Source organism: Ascaphus truei, chromosome 5, assembly GCF_040206685.1.
Source record: "Ascaphus truei isolate aAscTru1 chromosome 5, aAscTru1.hap1, whole genome shotgun sequence".
In the NCBI taxonomy this organism is placed as follows: Eukaryota; Metazoa; Chordata; class Amphibia; order Anura; family Ascaphidae; genus Ascaphus; species Ascaphus truei.
The window spans coordinates 62,239,817-62,261,377 of NC_134487.1; the positions used below are offsets into that span (position 1 = coordinate 62,239,817).

Genomic DNA, 21,561 nt, shown 5'->3' on the forward strand with positions numbered 1-21,561 from the left:
GACGGTGGAAAATGTTTGCGCCAAAGATAATAATAATATGCACATTTCTAATACAGCAATGAACTTTCAGCTGACTGGTTTTAAAAAAGAAATCTTTAAATGCATTGTTTCTATAATTTTTGGTTTATGTATACTCCTTGTAGAATCTTTTTTTAGTGTCAACTTATTTGGCAAATGTGCCTGATTTATGTATTCAAAGTTTGTTTCAGTGCTTGAAGGAGTGCTGTCTAAGTTGGCGAGATATGATGAGGGCACATTCTTTTCATCTATACTTTCTTTCACTGTAAGTATATAAATAGAAGTAATTTGTACCAATTGAGATGTTACCATGTAAATGTGTTTGAGATGATTGTAATGGACAGAGAGGTACAGAATACTGTTGAACCAACCTTAAAAATGAAGCTTCCTCATATATAACAACTGACACAAGGTTAAAATATGAGTTTCTCTGGCAGCCGTGGTCTGAATTCACTGGTAATAGAATACTGTAAGATGAGATAGGAATCATCTGCCAAAATGAGAATAATAGGGATAAACGGGTTTACTAAATATGGAGTTGACTTATTATCAGATTTTATTTTAAGTTCATTTTGTTTTGTTCTTGTATTGTGATTGTATTTATTGTTTAACAAACTATATCTATGATTATTATAATTTGTATGTTGTATTGTGATGTTTGGTTTTGTAATGTATTATATTGTGTTGTATGTTCACTGTTATAAAAATGTTGACAATAAGTAAAGAATATAAAAAGTAAGCTTCCCATTTAGGTGGTCCATAAAATCTCATTCTTAGGTTAGCTGCTACTGCAAGATCATTTAGTAATATTGTGGCACAGTGTGAATTGCAGCACATTAGCTTGTAATATGTGGATCTGAAATAATAAACTCAAACATTCAAAAAAAATCATAAGTAATACTGCTATAGTAAAAATGTAATACTAAATAGAAATACTATAACCATCAAATAAATTGGAAGTGGGCACATTTATAAAAAGGCACATTTTCTTATCCACGGTGTCTTGCAGTGTGAAAAATGCAACTGGAATTTCAACTGAGAAGATGATTTGATTGGGAGCATAGTATAATTAGCCCGTTTCACAATTGAGACATGAATGCGCAAACCGTAATAAGGGCTGCAAAAGTTAATTCATTTTCTATGTATTTACTTTGTTTTAGGTAAAAGCTGCTTCAAAGTATGTGGAAGTACCAGTAAGTATTAAACATTCTCCTTTTTCAGCTTTTTTTTTTTTTTATTACTTGACTTTTTATTGATAATTTTTTAAAAACAGGGGAAAGGGATACATAAAAGAAAAGGGAGGGGAAGGGAGTACATTGATACATATAATCTGGTAATATCACATTTGGGGAGGGATTAGGAGAGGAGGGAAGGGAGCAGCATTTGTATATAGAGCGTAGTGAACATCAGTTTGAATACAACATAAATCACATAGTTCAGATTATTTCAATCTAAATATGGGGATATACCTGCATGGTGGAACTAAGGGGCCCAGATCTCTGAGAATTGAGAGGTAGAGCCATCCAAATAAGCTGAGAGTATTTCAGTATCAACTATATACCAAATGTTGTTGTTTATTTGATTTAAAGATGGGGGGGGGGGGTTGTTTCCAATTCTTGGCGATTGTGTACCTGGTGGCATTTAAAATTTGATAGATAACTTTGCTTTCCTTTTTGTTTTGGTTGTTCATTGGTTTTCCCAGTAATATATATAGAGGATCATGTACGATAGTGATCCCCAGGATCTTATTTATAAGGGCAAACTCCTCCCTCATATTGTCTGGATTTTAGGACATGACCAAAATATATGCAGTATATTCCCCATTCCACCACAGCCACACCATCACAATGGGGAGACACCTGGGAGAAAAGAATGTAACCTAGTAGGGGTCATATACCATCTGAATATTAGTTTGTATATATTTTCTTTGATCACAACACATGATTAATTTTTTGAGGCGACCTCCCAAATACCTTTCCATATATAGAATTTTTCAGCTTTTTTAAAGAAAAAAAGTATACATATTAAAAAAAATTGATATTTCGAAAAACTTTTTCCTGTTACCCTATTCCAAAGACTTGTTGTTGGTACTTATTTCTGCATACAGTTGCTAAACTTATTGAATTTGGGGTTAGCACAAGGTAAATCATGCCCATAGCAGTTTTGATTAACATAGTGCAATTTTAAGTGACTAACAGTGCTTAGTGAATGTAAGCCTAAATGTTAGCAGCCTTTCTGTGTTTATAATCTCATTTGTGACATGAATAAAAGTTATTGCCTCAACTCTAAACACCTAAAAAAAAAATATATAGATCATCAACAAAAAGAGAAGCTTTTATGCGACTGTTCAGTCCACCACTTTGGATGTTTGATGTTTGTATTGTCAGAACGGAATAAGGGATGGGTAGGGATGTGTAAAAGTCTCCCAAATGTGTTCACTACATTTTTCACTTTTTGTTTTCCGTTTTTGCGAAATATTTTACCATATTACATATATATATAGTGTAATAAGAGGCTATTAATTTCCTATTCACAAGCAGGATAAATACCTTCCACCATAAATACCTGCAAAAACATCCTTTGAGCAACCGGAGGTCGCTCCTGAAGGAGGGGGGGGGGGCACTGTGTGGATCAGGCACAGGTTCTGCCCATGTCAAGCTCCAGTTGCCTGATTGGTTCCAGCTTCTCTCCTGTCTGTGGAGTAAGCCTGCTATTTAGGCTCAGCCTCTTCCTCCAAGAACTTGGCTGAGCATATGCTTCTTGTGATGTCGTGCTGGTTGCAAGCACTCTGCCTTGCCTTGTTCTCTTTTTAACTCCACTGACTTCTCCTACCCTCGACCTCGGCTAGTGACCTCTAAGGTACAAACTTCTCCAATCCTCGACCTCGGCTAAGTGACCCCTACAATCCGCACCTCTCCAATACTAATCCGGCTACCCACGACTATAACACCCGCAATCCGTACGCAGCTTGGCGGCTCCATGTCAGTGTGTCCAATCCCCATCACCTTCTTTTCTTATTTCACAATTGTTCACCTACAGACTCGTTGCGTCGAGTAGTATTATTATTTTTAGTATGTTTTTATATTTTAAAATTTTTATTTTTTTATATTTACGGTATTATATATGTTATTAAATATTATTGTTAGTTATACTGTATGCTGGAGCTACACTCTGTATGTTAACACACATCGCAGTGTGAAATTTGGGGACATTACTATGTTGGAGTATTGTCCATTTATAAGTTGATTATCCAATTATTGCTATTAATTTGATAGGATATATATACCAATATGGTACACAGTCAAACATGATTCCTGAAGAAGCAATTAGCGAAACGTGTAGAATCTGTTCCTGATGTTTCCCCTGGAGCCTTACCTGTAAGACAAGACACGTCACTCTCCACCAAGCTGCCGCCCAGAACAGACGTCACTTCTGGGTACGCGCGTGACTGTGCTTGCAGCAGACGCCGAACGCCACGAAGGGACCAGGATGAATGACAAAGACCCCGTACATTGTATATTACACATTTACAAAATGTGAGTGTATCTCCTATTCTTTGTTTGCAGAATACAACTTTTGCATACAATATTGCCCTATGAGAATTGCTCTCTTTATTATTTATATGAACTTACCTGGGAGTCCTCTTGTATACCGTGTCCGAGTGCCTGATCATAAAAACTCCCTTCAGAGACAGATTGGATCTCTGACACGCCCCAAATCTGCATCTAATCTGTGAGTCGGACTGACCTATATTTACCTAAAGCCTTAGCCCATTACTTTATTGGTCGCACTATTGTGTGTTTTTTATCTTTTTCATGTTCATGTTTCATGGAGAAACAATCAATCTTCAGGAGCACCAGAAGCATGTCCGAATTGTCCTGGAGCACCTCCGAAGGCATGAGCTATACATTAAGTTAGAAAATGTGAATTTGGAAAGATCAGAATGCAATTTCTCGGGTATATCATATCCCCTGAGGGACTGAGTATGGATCCAGGCAAAATCCAGTCTGTGATAGAATGGCCAGTTCCAAAAAATGAAAAAGACATTCAGAAGTTTGTGGGGTTTGCTAATTTCTACAGACCATTTATTAAGAACTTCTCACTCCCCCTCAAAGTCCCTCCTCCTTCACCAGCCTTCATACTGCTTTGTCATAGTCATATGTCCATGGAGAGGAACCTGCTAGGGGGAAGAATTCAAGTATTGCTTGGCATGCACAGGGAGTTACATCTGTATGTATCATTATATTTATATAGTGCCAACAGTGTATGCAGCATTTCCTAAATTACGATGCAAGATAAAAAAAGTTTAAAAAAATGGGGATAAGTGCAATTGGTAAATTACAACATAAGGCAAAGAGATTCCTTTTCCTAAAGAGCGTACAGTTTATGTGGTATGGTGGGATGCTTACAGACACTGTAGGAGTAAAAGTGCAGTCACAGAGCTGAAGAGCATCTGGAGTCAGTAGTATAGGCGTAGATAATTTATTGAGAGGCTTTGAATGTGGAAGCTGCTTGACAAATATTGAGTGGAAAATGGAAGAGTGTTTGAAGTAGGGAGAGATTAGTGTGAGGGGTTTAAGATGGGAGAGGGCTGTAGAGGTAAAAGGTGCAAAGATGAGATCACCTTGGGTTGAACTTTAGTGACAAGTAGGGATGTAACAAGAGATCAGAAGCAGGAAATGATTCAAGCCGCAGCATTTTTAATGGATTGTAAGGGAGAGAGATGTGAGGCAGGGTGGACAGATAAAAGAATGTTCCAGTAATTAATATGGCAGAGAACAAGGGCACACATTAGTGCTATAGTGGTTATGGAACATAGGAATGGGCGTATCTTAGCTGACCAACTGGTACACGTTCCACAGATGTCAGCCTGTTGGTCCATGGTCAGAGAGGTAGTAAATCTTACTACATCTGTATGTGGGGAGATGAAAAGGGATGAGTTTAATGTTACCCATAGGCAAAAAAAGGCCATAGACCAAATCTGAGGCTTCAAAAGACAATCCCAACAGTGAATTTGGGGCACTGTTTGTCTATATGAAAAAACACAACAGCAATATCCATTCCTTTGTTTCTTAAATAGAAAGGTATCCTTTCCAGCTCCACTTATAAACCATGCAAATAATCAGTCTTGGGGTTTATAGTATGTTGTGACAAATGCCCCTCTTTTGTAGCGCTGATGTCTGTCTGGGATCTTCCCGACACAGTCTTCTAGGGTTAATTATACAAAAACAGGATCATACAAAGTATTATGTTGCTTAACTCAGGTTTCTGCCTGCTTTATTTTCATCCCAGTAAGGGACTGTAGCTTTAACATGTGTAGGCAGGAGGCACTCAGCTATTAACCTTCAGCGGTTTACTCATATCAGTGTTATAATATTTCACAGACTGTTACTTCAAGAAACAAAAACCAAATCATATAAACAAAATCCTATCCCATTCAGGGATCTAACTACACAGCAGAATCAGCCTCTCTAACTGCTACTGGGCCAACTAACCTAGTTCCCCAGCTTAAAACAATGCCCTCTCATTTAGGGTCACAAGATACAGCATACAGTCTTTTAGATACAGTAATAAACATTTGTTTGTCTTATCTGTTCGTGGCGGGAACTCGGTCCCAAGTGTCCAGGCAAATCCTCTGGTACTGTGATACTTGAAGGGGGCGTCCTCCCCGAACTGGATGCAGGGGAGCAGCGAAAGCCCCAGTCTCCAGGCTCTAAGAAGAGAGACTGAAAAGCAACCCTCTCTGCTCTAAATACCTGTTCTAGTGATTAAGAGAAAGAAGGGATCCAGCGCTCCACGGATAAAGAAAATTTATTGTGCCACACAATGTTTCGACCTACAGGTCTTTATCAAGTGACTAGGCAAACACCAGCAGCACCGGTAAATTGTATGCATTATTACTTTATTGGTGGAGTGCAGCCTTTACCCTTTTTACTAGTGATTAGGAGAGCAGGTGAGAGAGAACTAGACACATTGTAAACTGTGGTCTGGATTTTCCATCCACCAGCCTGAGTAAATGTGAAACTGTGGAATAGATCATTTTGCACTATTTCTGCACTTTCTGACCTATAACGGGGCAGAAAGTTGCCTAACATCTTTGGACTATGTCACATATCCCCCTCCCCAGCTCACACCTACTGGGGTGAGCGGCCGTGGACCTCACTGGGGTGAGCGTCCTACCTGAAATACTTGAGCTAACTCCCCAGTACAATATTAGCATTCACATGACACGAATATGAACCTTTTTTCACGGCAATTATGGACAATAGGTTTCGTCATAAGAGACTATACTTGACAAACATATTTTGTTGCCCTCTATTAGGGAACTATTTTCAAAAATATATTTCTAGCAACAAATTCCCATAACCCAGGATATGATAAATATACTCACAAAGCCGGACGGTTTCTATCACCTCCCTAGGTTTTTTCTTTTTTACTCTAGAATATGAACCTTATTATATATTTACCAACCAAAAGGGCCGTCAACCCTGTATAGTAATTTGTAGTTTAGCTACATTTTCAACACAGAGAAACAATATAACATTGCAATATTTACAAAATGCTTATTCAAGAGGCCTAATATAGCATAACTGTAGTAGTGAATTATGTTGCAAGGTTAAACTGTCTGTGACATAGTCTGCACATGTAACCCAATTGGTTAGTTCCACCACGTTTTTTTTTTCTTGAATTCCAGTCCATTATATCCTCAGAGTTCATTTGAACGCTTTCTGTTTCTTGCACATGGTCGGACTGTCTCTTTAGCTTAGTCTTTAGATAGTCTTTGTCTTTATATTGTGGCCCAGAGTGGCGAGATCTGGAAAAATTCAAGGCCAGCGTTGACCTTTGTCGCTTTTGCTTTGCAACCTTTGAACCTTTATGGTACTTCTTACTGCCATTTATTTTCTCACGACCATCTTCACTCTCAGAGATGTGGGTTTTTCCCTTTGGGGCAATTATATGGTACTTAGAACATGAAGCACGAATTACCTGGAGCACCTTCACCTTGATGGGGCTCTCACTAACTCTGGCTGTACCAGGGGCATTTTTCCTTTGCAGTTGGCAGGCATGTAGTCTTGGGCCTCTCTTTCCTGAGGCCTACATTTATTCAGTCGGAAGTACCGCTGGATAACCAGTGACGCTTTCTCAGGGTTTGATAGCGCATCCTGTTCTGTGTCATCCTAGTCAGAGACTGGATTTTTATATTTGCTCCTTTCCTAATGATCAACCTGTTTCGTACCATGTGGGCCCGGTAGAATGATTGAAGAACACATGCTGCTTTTTTCCGGCAATTAAACTGCAGAATTTTCATCCCTCTATAGGCAGCCTGTAGGATGATAGTTGCGGCGCGTTTACGCCGATAATTTTCTCTTTCCCTTCCTTGGACAAGAGCTTTGCAGTGCTTCTGAATTATTCTAATGTTTTTCTCCCTTTTCAACATGTTAAGTTCCTCCGCGAGAGAATTCTGTTTTGTGCATACATCTCGCAATTCTGTTCTCAGAGCCTCCATCTCTTCCTGGTGCTGGCTCTGAGTGTGCATCAACGCATTCTACAGTGCTTCCTGCACTTCTAACTTTTCCTGAGTCAACTGTTTCTTCACTTTTTCTGCTTGGTCAGTCAAATCTGAATTTTTCATTTTCAGACTCTCATTCTCTCTCTTTACAGTCTCTAAATCACTCAGGGCAATCTCATGGGCTTGCTTCAACATTCCCAGCTCTGTGTTCAGACCGTGGCCCTCCAGGTGTGAGTGTTGCACCTCTGTGCTGAGCGCGTGAACCTCTTGTAGAGCCTTGCCATATTTCTGTTTTAGGATAGCAATCAATTTGTCAGACTTAATCTGTTTTTCATCCATGGTGGCAATTACGGTGTTGGCCTTTTCCAGACTAGTTGTCACCTCTTCCAACTCACTCCGTAAGAGACACTCTGTTTTCTTCAAAGCCTCGTGCTCTTGTAAAGCTGGGAGTATACACCTCTGTAACTCTGCGTTCGCTTCTCGCTCCTTCTTCAATCCCTGCCACAGGACTTCATAATCATGGCGGGCAGCTTGAAGTGCAGAAATTAAAACCTCTTTATCCTGTATCAAGGATTCAGCATCCCTTTGCTCCTCCATTTCCTTTGCCACCGTTCCCATGACAATTTTGCCAGTCACTCCTGTCTGCAGCACATCTCTGCGCCTTTCTGACGCATGTCCTGACAGCGCAGGTTCAAGTGGCTTGGTCACTTCCCCTGTGACTTGAGGAACAGTTTTCTTTTTCTTCCTCTTTCTTTTTGCTTTATTAGCTCCAGAGATATCAGTGGTACTGGGCACACACTCACTGGTATCAGCTTCCACATCTTGCTTGTACTCACAGGGCGTTGCTTGCTTTTACAGCTGTTTGTCTTTGAAAATTTGGGGGCACACATCTTCCATGTGACCTACTTCATGACAGGCCCAGAATACTAAATTCATCTGTGGGTACGGCTCTCTTCCAGGGGCCACATACGAGTCGTCGTCATCCTCATCGTATGGCCTGAAAGGACACTGTTTTTCATGGTTATGTACATTACAAAACAAACATTTCACGTCGGCCATTTTAGAAACCCGGCAGGGACAATTTGCTAGCTGCAATTTTCACTTTCTTCAGAAAACAATTTTATTTTTGTTTGTTTGGGTTCAGGGTGCTATTGCATACACATTTCACACCTTCTCTGTGTATGATGTAAGCACAACTCGTTATACACAGTGGGACAGACTTCACTCATAGCATCTGTACTTTTTACTTCAGCTGGACAGCCATTTTAAACCCCCGCATTTATTTGCAAACCCACAGACCTTTTAGTGTCGACCCACATTCGCCACCATATGTGACAAACACCCCTCTTTTGTAGCGCTGACATCTGTCTGGGATCTTCCCGACACAGTCTTCTAGGGTTAATTATACAAAAAAAGGATCATACAAAGTATTATGTTGCTTAACTCAGGCTTCTGCCTGCTTTATTTTCATCCCAGTACGGGACTGTAGCTTTAACATGTGTAGGCAGGAGGCACTCAGCTATTAACCTTCAGAGGTTTACTCATATCAACGTTATAACATTTCACAGACTGTTACTTCAAGAAACAAAAACCAAATCATATAAACAAAATCCTATCCCATTCAGGGATCTAACTACACAGCAGAATCAGCCTCTCTAACTGCTGCTGGGCCAACTAACCTGGTTCCCCAGCTTAAAACAATGCCCTCTCATTTAGGGTCACTAGATACAGCATACAGTCTTTTAGATACAGCAATAAACATTTGTTTGTCTTATCTGTTCGTGGCGGGAACTCGGTCCCAAGTGTCCAGGCAAATCCTCTGGTACTGTGATACTTGAAGGGGGCGTCCTCCCCGAACTGGATGCAGGGGAGCAGCGAAAGCCCCAGTCTCCAGGCTCTAAGAAGAGAGACTGAAAAGCAACCCTCTCTGCTCTAAATACCTGTTCTAGTGATTAGGAGAGCAGGTGAGGCAGAACTAGACACATTGTAAACTGTGGTCTGGATTTTCCATCCACCAGCCTGAGTAAATGTGAAGCTGTGGAATGGATCATTTTGCACTATTCCTGCACTTTCTGACCTAAAACGGGGCAGAAAGCTGCCTAACATCTTTGGACTATGTCACAATGTATAAAAGGATGGTGCCTGGCTGGTTCCGCTCTATTGAAGAGCTTTCACAAATCAGCTGTACATATTTATATCACATGGCACCTGGTAAACCTTTTAAATCATTAACTGTAGACTTGCTCGTCCCCCTATATCCTAGACTGTATCCTCAATAATAACGAAGTGGAGACTGTCTCACTGTTGTAGAAGGTGAATCCTGGTCCCGTGGGTTGCCGCAGGACACCTGTTCGCCAAGTAGATAGTACAATAGAAAAAAATGTGTGACGAACCACCAGAACAAAAATAAACTGGAGAGAGGGTAACTACAACATTTGCTTTTAATGACTCATATGATCAAACGACGGCAACAAAACGGAGCCGACATGTTTTGTGCTTGTGCACTTTATCAAGGCTCCATGTATGGAATGTAACCCATAGACGGCATACGTGAGAGACTGAGTTTAGCGTAGTGTTATTGATTAATGTAAAAGGGTGGAAGGGAATATGAGGAGCTCTATCACAGCCATGTTAAGCTTTAGGTGGCAAAAGGCTATTCAGGCTCAGTTTGCTTAGCACTCTGTAATTTTTTACTGGACTGCAGGTGTAAGGTCCGGTGCAGACAAGTATAGTTTTGGGTCATCAGCGATGATGATTCAATCCAAAGCAAGCAATGTGATCACCCAGCAAGAGCGTATATAGAGAGGAGAGTACTGCTCAAGTGAGGAGGTAAGGACAGAGTTGTACTCTAAGTTGTGACAAGTGTACTGTAAGTATTTGAAATGTAATTTAAAACTTTCAGTGTTTCTATAGAACTAATTGATTTGTAACGTACCTTTTATTGCTTTTAGCAGTAAGTCATAAGTGTACAGAATATAGAAAATGTATCCATGGAGGAGAAAACATTGTAGATCACATAATATCACATTTAATAACATTAGAACCAAATGGTTTGGGAGGTTTTTACAATCTTTATTAGTATCTTTGTGTAAGTCATGGGGCTCTATCCAGTATTTTCAGGGGCTGGCAATTTTTAACTGGGGGGCAAATGTACTCTACCAGCCAAAAAAACAGACAGCCACTGGCCCCACACATCAACTGTATATATATAGCATCACATGAGCGGTTCAGCCAATGAGGGCGAACCAGCCTTGTGAAGCCTCCACCATGCCTCCCCACTGCGCAAACACTATGAACACAAATAGCTCTGCTGACAGGCGCACGTGACACCATGCTCTCCGTCACGCACGTCCACTATAAACGTGGCCTTAGTAGAAAATAAGGATGGAAAGAAAATTCCGACTGGCAGATTTTCTAGATTTCTAGACAGGCAGTAGAAAAAATTACAGACATACATGCTGAATTTGATAGATCTCACTATAATATGTACTGTAATTAAATCCTCATTCTTTTATTGATATTATAATGCAAGGAAAATATTGTTAAAGTGGTATATGCAGTCAACATTAAGTATAAAAAGATCTATCAAAACTTAAAAAACTATTTGACTTATATCAAAGTGAAACACCTGGACAACAGTGGTGCAATGTTCCAGTGCTATATTTTGAATATGTGTTCTGATTTTGTCACACCTAAAATTGATCAACTATAAAGCTGTTATTGATTTGTTAAAATACTTAGGGCAGTATGCATATTTCATATTTATAATACTTTGTGAGCTTTGATCATAAGGAATATACATATTAAAACCCGCCTTTAAGGAAGTGTTTAATTGTGTTTGTTAAGCCATGATCATTTTGTTACAGTGAAGATTATTTCCCTCTGAGAATATCAGAAACATCTTCATGGTCCCCTCTGACCAATGTTGCAATGTTATTATTCTCAATGCACTTTTTCAGTTGGGAGGGAGAATTGTGTGTAGCCTAGCAACGCCCACACATAGCAAAAACAAATATTTTCCTGTTTGCTTTGAAGAGAAAGTTTGCAAATTGATACACCACCTAAATCATCCTAATTTATATAAATACATTGGGAGTTAAGTAGGTATGTAGATCACTTGTATTAAAGTGGCAATCCGAGCCGGCGATTTATTTTGCAAGGTTGTTTTTTTTTTTTTGTAGATTGAAGCTGGGGGTCTCCGGAGCTGAACTCTGATCATTTTAGCTTTGGGGAACCCCTGCTTCCGGAAATACTTAACCTCCGTAGTAGGTGCCGGTAGCCACTCTGCTCGGCAAGCAGGGGTCACATAATGGATGCTTTTCAAAGCTCCTGCACCCTGCAGACCAATAGTAAGCCATGATGTTGTGAGTTTCTATTGGCCTACGTGACGTGGGACACCGACACTCCCTACAGAGATAAGTATTTCTGGAAGCAAGTGGGCCCCGGAGCTGAAATGAATGGGGTTCAGAATCACTGGCTTGGATTGTTCCTTTCATACTCTCTTGCTGTCTGTTCAACTAAATGACAACACCCATAGTTGCATAGCACAATAGGAAATACTGTATTCTGTCATCACCACACTTGTGACTCAAACTATCAGATCGTATCGGACAGAAGCCATATAAAGTTATTTGTGCCAGTTTTAAAAAGCTACCTACCCGCTGGATTTACTAAATCTGTGAATAAGATACGTCGTTTGACAAAGGTTTCCATGAAAATGAAGCAATTTGCTACAGGTGGTAAGCATGTACTGTGTTCTTCACAAAAAGGATATTACTATGAAGTGTTTTATTACACCGTTTGAAGTCCTATATGATAAGGGTCTCCTTAAAATATATTCTGTGTTTATGGCAGATTTATTAAAAGACAGGCAAAATAGCTCCCACACAGGCCTGTATTCAATAAACAAAGACAAATGGGCTTCACCTTCACCAATTTATTTAGATTGGATTTGCACATAAAAATGTGGAAAACTCCATATTCAGTAAAAATCCATGCTTGAGCGACTGACGAACTCGCAGCTAATTAACCTGAACGGATGAGTGAAAATGAAGCAAAACGTCAAGAAGGGTGGTGAAGGCTTCTGCTTTAACATGTCCGTTCATGCTACCACTTCCCTATTTAGGATGCCAAGTATATAGCCCTAGAATCTTTGGTAGAGGAGGGTCACATAATTGTATTTATTTAATACCTTTGCAATCACAGTTATAAAGCGTACATAATGCATACATTCATAGCCGCTATGGCTACTAAGGGTTAATAGCCTAAAACTATACGAATTAACCACCATGGCTTTTCTCAAAGAGGCCTGTACGCATGTATATCTTTATTTATATAGCACCCACAGTGTACTCAGCACTTTACAAAAGAGACAGGACAGGGAATTATAATACAATAAGTGCAACAAACAAAGTCAGACAATAGGATAGGAAATCCCTGCCCCGGAGAACATACAATCTAAATGGTATATTGGGACACTGACAGAGACAGCAGGTGAGGGAATAAGTGCAGTAGATGGCAGTGTTTGGCCACAATGGTTGGTAGGAGCGACCTGTGGGTGTGGAAAAGTACCACGAGTCTAGGCTATTGAAATGCTTCATTTAAGTAGTGAGTTTTAAGACTTGAAAAGGGTTCAGTCGAGAGAGAGAGAGAGCAGTAGAGATGAAAGGGGTGGAAACAAGACAGTTATGCGTAGAGTACAGGAGACGAGTAGGGGCATAACAAGATATCAAAGCTGATATGTAGGGTGGAGCAGATGAGTGGAGACCCTTGAAGGTAAGGAGGAGAACTTTGTAGGTGAGCTGAAATTTTATAGGAAGCCAGGAGAGGGATTTAAGGTTAAGATAAGAGACTGTTTCGGGTGAAAGCGAAATTATTGTTGCAGTAGACTTTTGGATAGATTGTAAAGGAGACAGTTGTGAGGCCGGGAGGTCTATTATCAGTATGTTACAATAATATAGACAGGCGAGGATAAGGGCATACATTAGAGTTTTAGCAGCAGACTGACAGAGGAAAGGTCGGATTTTGGCAATATTGCAGAGGAAGAAGTGACACATTTTAGGCATGCCTTAAATAAACTGTACTGATGCAGCAGCCGTTATTCGAACACTTCACGCGTCATGTACATCAGAATCCCGATTTGAAACCGCGGGATGAATTCCAGTCTTCCCGCACTAAGATGCGTGCGCGCGAGTGCAGAAAAACGAATTTTAGTGTTCTGGCTATTAAAAATATGAAATTGACACAGTAGCACAGTACTGTACACATTACAATCCATCCATTTTATTGCAAACGAAGAAACAGAATCCATGAAATTCAAACAAAACATCCGCGATAAGCGCGGGTGCCTGGGGCGATTGGCCACGTTCATGCTGCGTGGGGAACAGCAGAGAACTCAAAATCGGCGCCGTGATGTGTTCGAATAACGTCCGTGGCATCAGTAAATGGAGAAGGAAAGGGAAGAGACAAATGTGACTCCTAGGCAGCGTGCTTTCGCAGAAGGATAGATGGTAGCACAGTTTACTGTGATAGCAAAAGGAGATATTAAGGCAGATTAATGGGAAATATGAGGAGCTTAGTTTTAGACATATTAAGTTTAAGACAAGCGGAGCACCATCCATGAGGATATAGCCAGGAAGCAATCAAAGCCTTGGGACTGTACTGCAGCTGTGAGGGTCGGGTGGATAGATATCTGCATAGAGACGATACCCAAGACCAAAAGAGTTGATGAGGTCAGCAAGTGATGGTGTGTAGAGAGAAAAAGAGAGGTCCCAGAATAGAGGCCTGAGATAAACCAACAGACAGAACGACAGTATACGAAGACATGTTAGCAATGCAGGCTGAAAAAATGTTCTGTGATGAGAACCAGGATAAAGCTTTTTCGCAGATACCAAGAGAGTTTAGAATAGGAAGGAGAAGAGTGATTAAAACTAGGACAACAGAGAGATTGAGTAGAATATGTACGGGACAATTACCATGGTATTTTGCTTCATGTACAATATTTTCATGATACAGGTGCAATGATACAGATAATTGGCTACTTTAGTTAGCACAGTCTCTGTTGAGTGAGCTGTTCTAAAGCCAGATGGTATAAGGTCCAGGAGGGCATGGGAATTAAGAAAATTGATCATACAGGAGAACACAAGACATTCAAGCAGTTTGGAGGCAAAAGACAGGATGGATACAGGGTGGTAGTTAGTAAGGCATGCTTAAGAAAGAGGGAAGAGTGCCAGGGGACTGAGAGGAATTGAAGATACGGGTGAATGTGGGGACTAAGACAGAAGTAAGAGATCTGATAAGGTATAAGGGGATGGGATTGAGAGGATATGTGGAAGAGGGAGAAGAGAGCATCAGCTTAGAAACTTGTAACTGTGACAGGAGAAAAGGAGTCAAGAGTGGAAGCGTGTTTAGGTACTGTAGAGGCAGAGAGATGGGGAAAGGGACAGAATGAATCTCATTGAGACATTGGTGAGGCATTGTGCATACCTCCGTGATTACATTGGTTACTAGGGGGTTCATATTTTATTGCATGTATTCGGAAATTAAGGCCAGTTTGGTTATCGGCTGTTACAGTATATCGATGCCTAATTGGTCTGTTCGTCACTTGGATTATCTGAGAAAATATTGGAGAATGTGGAGGGTTGTGATGTTCTTGTTGCAGCTGTTCTGCGCTTATTGAATAGCGTGTGCATTAGTAATTAAGCAAATTGTGTTTATTTACATAGTAATTATCATATTAGTGAAATACATTTACTGAAGGGATCAAACCATTCCTGCCATCCTATTAACCTTTCATTGAATACTGTGCGGAGATGTTCACTAGATTTTCACCAAAACCAACTTTTCGATTATATTGTACACTGCGGCTTCATGTAACACCTACATACAAGATTAGGCAGCCACTTAAAAAACTTTTGGAAATGGTAATTTTTTTAATGGAAACCAGGAGCATAGATTTGTGAACTAATAACGCTGATATGTTAATTTGCAGAATATATACACTTATGAATTGATAATTATACTAAACAAAATACTCTTGTAACTAGTAACCAAAAAGAAAGAAAGCAGTGCACTGCCGGGAGCCAGGTGATATAAAAAATAAAAAAAAATCTTTATTCAATAGTTAACATCACCCAAAGGAGTATTATTACTCTTGTAACTATAAATGCAAAGTAAACTAATTGTATCTAACAAAATATGATTCTAGTAACGAATATATATATATATATGTAACCCTTATTCCCTCCCCCCCCCCCCCCCAGACTCATCGGTGGTGTCTAGGGTGCGTGAGGGCAGATTACATGCGTGTAGTGGCGGTGCATACCTGCGTGGAACAGGAGGGCCTGAGCTTCCCGCGTTGTTATTGGGGAGACAGGACCAGGCTTCTGGGGTGGTAGCCTCCATGCTTTCTTAGTGGTGCAGCGACCTCCATCTTCTATACTCCCAGGGATATGGGATAGGACAAGTACAGAAGGAAGAACCCTGGTCCCAGGGTGATTGCTCCAGACTCACACAACAGTCTTTGTATAAAAGTATTGTCTCTTTATTTGTCAGATCAGCGACTCCAAATGCAGTGGCGACCAGCAGCCACAACAACAGCAAAGTCTCGTTATTCACTCTCCTCCTCTCCTTCCCTCTAAGTCTCTCCTCCGTCAGGATGGTCTGGGCTGGGGTGTCAATACCCCGCGGCCCACCTCAGAGGTTATCCCCTGGGTGGGGAATGGATTGTCCCCACACCCCAGCAGCGGGGTGAGGGGCATTGGTCCACCGGGTCTATGGTACTATCAGCTCTACTCAAAGTGGCTGAGTCTCTCCTCTCCTCTCTCTGCTCCTGTACGACTGCACAGGTGAGACCGCACTGTCTCCTCCAACTCCTCGGACAGAACAGCGACGTCACTTACGGGAGCTGGCTCATAAATAGAGTCAGCCCCACCCCTCATGATGTCAGCAGAACCTCCTCTCCGGCTCATGCCTGCAGCAGAGTCAGGGGCCTGCATCTACCACTCAGGGCAGGGCTTGGAAGGGGGAAAACCCATGATGACTACTGGTGCCTGCCCTTAACAGGACTTACCACGGTAGGAGGAAGGTAGGTATAGCCTGTGCTGTTTACAGGGGGCTACATATATATATATATATATATATTTATATATTTATATATATATATATGTATATATATATATATATAAAACTGAAAAACTAAAGCGCAAAAATATATAACAAATTAACATTTTAAAAGTACTGCCCCCTGTGGCAATCACAGATGTGGCAGGTCCAGATGTCTCGTGTAAATTTCTCACTAGAGGCAATTCCCTCTTTTTCCCCTCTCTATTGGCTCTCAGCAACCCACTTTGAATGCATTGTTTATATTAATATTTTTTATTCATGATTAGCTTTTGTGCTATTTACTATTTGTGTTATTTTATTATTTAGGCTGTCTATCACTTGACAATCAATATGTAGTTTGTTAGTCTATGAGTTGTTTTTCTTATATATTGTTATTTTATAGTTATCATGTTTATTGGGGAGGAGGGGGGGGGTGTTGGGAGGAGGGGTGGTGGTGTGGATGCCGGTAGGGGGTGTGAGTGAGGAGCAGGCTGGGACTCGGAGGGCCGCGTGGGCTAGGCCCAAAATGGATTATGCCGCGGAGGGCCGGTAGGTGTGGCGGCCTCGGGGGGGGGGGAGGAAGTTGATGCCGGTGGAGGGGGATGGATCCCGGTGGTGTGAGGTAAGGAGCAGGTTGCGGCTGGACTCGGAGGGCCGCTGCTGGGGGACGTGTAGGGCTTGCGGGCACCTCTTCCTTCCCTCCTTACTCCCTCCCTCCCGATCAAGCACGCGGTGGCCATTTTTTTTTAAATTAGCGCGACCCCGGTTCTAGCGCGGTCGGATCGGGGGGCTCCTGAGGATTGCGCTATAACGGGGTTGAGCTGTATATATATATATATATATATATATACAGTGGTTGACAAATCACCAAAAAATCTACTCGCCACACAAAAAAATCTACTCGCCACCTAGTACCAAACGTGTGCTGCTTGGGCCAATATTTACTCGCCCGGGGGTTAAATCCACTCGCCCGGGGCGAGCAAATGTATAGGTTTGTCGAACACTGTATATATATATATATACACATACATACATACAGTAGCCACAGCTCAAAAAAAACAAACAAAAAATATATATATATATATAAACAGGTGTACGAGACATAGAATGAAATATGAAAATAGTTCACACAAACCGAGGTTTCGATGAAGAAGACTCTGCACTGCAATATGAAAGATCAAAGGGAAGTATTGAACATACTAATAACCAGTGTTCGACAAACCTATACATTTGCACGCCCCGGGCGAGTGGATTTAACATCGTGGCAAGCTCCTATTGGCCCAAGCAGCACACGTTTGCTACTAGGTGGCGAGTAGATTTTTTTGTTCGGCGAGTAGATTTTTTGGTGATTTGTCGACCACTGCTAATAACCAACGATTCGGGTCTGTTCAGAGGACCTTCCTCCACCACCCTGAGGAAGGTCCGTGGAGGAAGGTCCTCTGTGCAGGACCGAAACTTTAGTTTTTAAGTATGTTCAATACAATTCCTTTTGATCTTTCATAGTGAAGCTATATTTATACCCTCCCCCAAGAGTAACCCATGTGCTTTACAAAAGAGCTACAGTATTAAAATACAGATAATTATTAGACAATAAATTTATAGGTGCATCATATATTAGTAATCAGAAAATCTCGCCCCTGAGTGCTTACATTATAAGTGAAACAGAGAATTATGATGTCTCAACACTGGGGGAAAAAGAGAAAGAAGCACAGCAGAGGTAAGTATCAAAATGTACATTTGAATAAAGTTTAGTATACTAATAATTTCTATCAATCTGAGAAATCTCAGAAATAATGTTCACTCCAGAAATGCCAAGGTGTGACTTGGGTAGCCCATGTCACTGCCTTCTGAGGCCTGCATGGAGAAAATTTGCTGCCCAATGACTCAGAGCGCTGAAGTGCGTTAGCACGTAAACCCAATGCATGTTGTCACCAGGAACCACATCAGGTGTTGACATACATACTGTATAATACAGCCCCTTTATTAATATCAATAGATTAATTAAGAAACATAATTATAGTGGGGGGGGGGCAATATGTGTGGCGATATCTACTGATATTTGCACAGACTAGGAATTTAATTGATATATATATATATTGGCAAGACCGTACGAATGCTTAAAGAAAGAATGGCGATGCATCGGACGACAATCAGAAAAGCTATAGTGAGTGGGCCTGATGACATGGACCTAAAATGCCTTCCGGTCGCCAGACATTGCAAGGAAGCGAGACATTCCCTGGCAACACTCAGGTGTATGCCTATTCTGCAGGTCCCGATATCTTCACAGGGAGGAGACAGGGGCAAAACCTTACTACAGCAAGAGGCCAGGCTTATCTTTGAACTACGGACGGTGGCTCCCGGTGGCCTCAATGAAGAGTTGAAATTGGGGTGCTTTCTGTGACATTGATGCGCGGTCTACCTTCATTGCATGAGCATGTTGTGTTTTGTTTAACATCATATTTGATGTTGTACATGTATTTTCCATCGCTGCACTTTATTTGCACACCTGTATGTTCACTGTTGCTTTTTTGTTTATGTCCCAGCAACTATGCATTTCCACACCTGGTTATAATTTATTTTACGTTTTTTTTATGTATTTGAGATCTCCTGTCTTCAGCTTAAACTGCCTGTAGTTGTTCCTATATCCTTTTTTGCCTCACGTCTCCTGACCCTGCATGCTTGCGCAATGCTGTCCCCAGTGGCCTATCGGTGCTAATGCGCATGTGCAGTGCTACTAGCTGGCATCCGTGGTTGCTCATTGCGGCTGGTGACAGCTCACAGTGGAATCTGCCCTATTGGCTGCTCGGCTCGCAGCAGCCTTGTTCGCGCGTGCGCAGTGGGGCCTGCATTGCGCCTGACAGCATGGGTCGCTGGATGGTGACGTCAGAACGGCCCGTTCTGAGTAGTTCATTGAATCTCCTGTGTTGGGGGAGTGTCCTAGATACATTAATTGCAGCACATTGGTTGGAGCTGGAGATCGCCAGCTGAGGTGCATTATTGCATGGATTGGGTTCTGGTGATTGGTTGTATGTGATTTATGTGCACTTAGGGTGGGGTATATAGGTGGGTCACTCACAGTTGGTGGTTGCACGGCCCTGAGGAAGGTCTCCCTGTGGGACCGAAACGTTGGCATTTGTGTAACAGTATGTTTTGAATACATCTTTTTTTGGACTACCCCTTGCTATATGCTGTCTCCTTTATTAGTTCACGGACTGGTAACTATGCTGTTTATCTCTATGGGACTAGCATCTGCCGATGCTTTGTATTAGTGTGCTGACTGGCTCTATCTATTATTCATACTTTTATGACTTGTGCACCTACCTCTCTACAGACCATCCCTCACATCCTGGGCGGAGTTGAGCTGTGGCTTATATTGAATTGATGCCCTTCAATTTTGATCAAATTTCACCATTTTGTTTGTGACGTTACTGTATATATGTGCTATGGAATTATTTGAGGATATCACTGGGATTTTTTCCTCCCTTTCGGATGTAGTGGTTTCAGTGATGCAGAGGTGGCACAGATACGCTTCACGGAGTCCTTTGAATCTGTGGTGGGGCCCGATAAAGCGGTTGACATTTATAATGAACTTATCAAATTGAAAAAACGTGAAGTTGATTTTTTTCTACACGGTGTTACCTTGTTCCATTATCACAAAGAAAGAATGCTGCCCAGGGGCTTCAGAGTGAAAAACCAACCTACCATCGGCAGGAGTGATATGGATTTCTGCAAGCGGTGGATTGCAATTCAATCCACCGCTTGATGATATTAGTCATTTACCAATCTAGTAAAGAACTTGCCAAGCTTAAAAGGGATATAGACCTCATTGATACCAAACATGAGACTCTGGTGGCAGACACGGGCACAAACTACGGCAGGTAACCGCTGACTACAAAGAACGGAACGTGTACCGGTGGCTCCTAGGGCTGGGTGAGAGCAAGGGTGCTAGAAGTGGCCAACAACGCCGTAACCAATGACGGTCTAAACGTGGTGGCACCGCCAAACAGGGTTACACCACCAGTGACACGGATCTATTCGATGCATCTGATAGTGCTTCTATGGAGCCTTTTTTAGGATCAGGATACAGGGGACGTGCCAGGCTACCACCGCACGGTACAATACAAGGAGATCCACCAGGAGGGGAGGCCACAGATCGGCGTTATCCCGCGCGCGAAGGAAAAGCAGCAAGGGGATCCAAGCCACAACAGGCGAGACGGTGATCTATAACCTCTCCAACCATTCCCTGACCATGGCGGAGACTAGTATCCTCCTTTGTGCCCACCCACACACAGGATGCATTTAAATGGGAGGTAGACATGTACAGACTACACAGAAACCTTAAACTAAAGGTTTTCTTTTCAAGGAACGAGACGTCTGGGCCATCTAGTGGTATCAACCTTAACCCTTTTAAACCGAAGAGCAAATTTGATCCTCATTCGACCAATCCTAACATTGCCACCTTCATGAACCTGCTCACCAAAGACACCCGCAATGTTTTGAAGAACCAAAAAACCAGCTTCCATAATATATCCATGGATGAACGAACAGCACTCAAAACCTTACGTAACAATCGGGAGATCATTGTGAGGGCTGCAGACAAAGGCGGTGGAATTGTTGTCCTCAATTATTCTTATTACAAGCAAGAGATTGAACAGCAGCTCTCAGTGAACCAACACTACAGACGATTACCTGGGGACCCGACGGCAGCATACAAACGGGAAAATGATGGCATCATTCTCATCGGACTCAACAATAGTTGGATATCAGAGGAAACAAGCAAATTCCTGACACAAGACCATCCGGTGATGCCAGTTCTGTACACCCTCCCAAAGATACACAAAAATAGTGTGACGCCTCCAGGCAGACCATCATCTCAGCTCGGGGGTCTTTATGTCACCCCCTCTCACAATTTGCAGACTTTTATATGCAGC

At 41.7% G+C, this 21,561-nt stretch overlaps 1 protein-coding gene across 14 annotated transcripts in view; it reads left to right on the forward strand.

Moving 5' to 3' along the window:
• CADPS2 (calcium dependent secretion activator 2) overlaps positions 1-21,561 on the forward strand; it is a 516,545-nt gene that overhangs the window by 408,306 nt on the left and 86,678 nt on the right. For 13 of the 14 annotated variants that reach the window (XM_075599906.1, XM_075599904.1, XM_075599908.1 and 10 more), the window contains 2 exons: positions 200-283; positions 1,179-1,211. In XM_075599906.1, coding sequence (XP_075456021.1) covers positions 200-283; positions 1,179-1,211 — 117 coding nt within the window. The remainder of the gene's footprint in view (positions 1-199; positions 284-1,178; positions 1,212-21,561) is intronic. The other variant, XM_075599918.1, reaches the window with a different exon arrangement.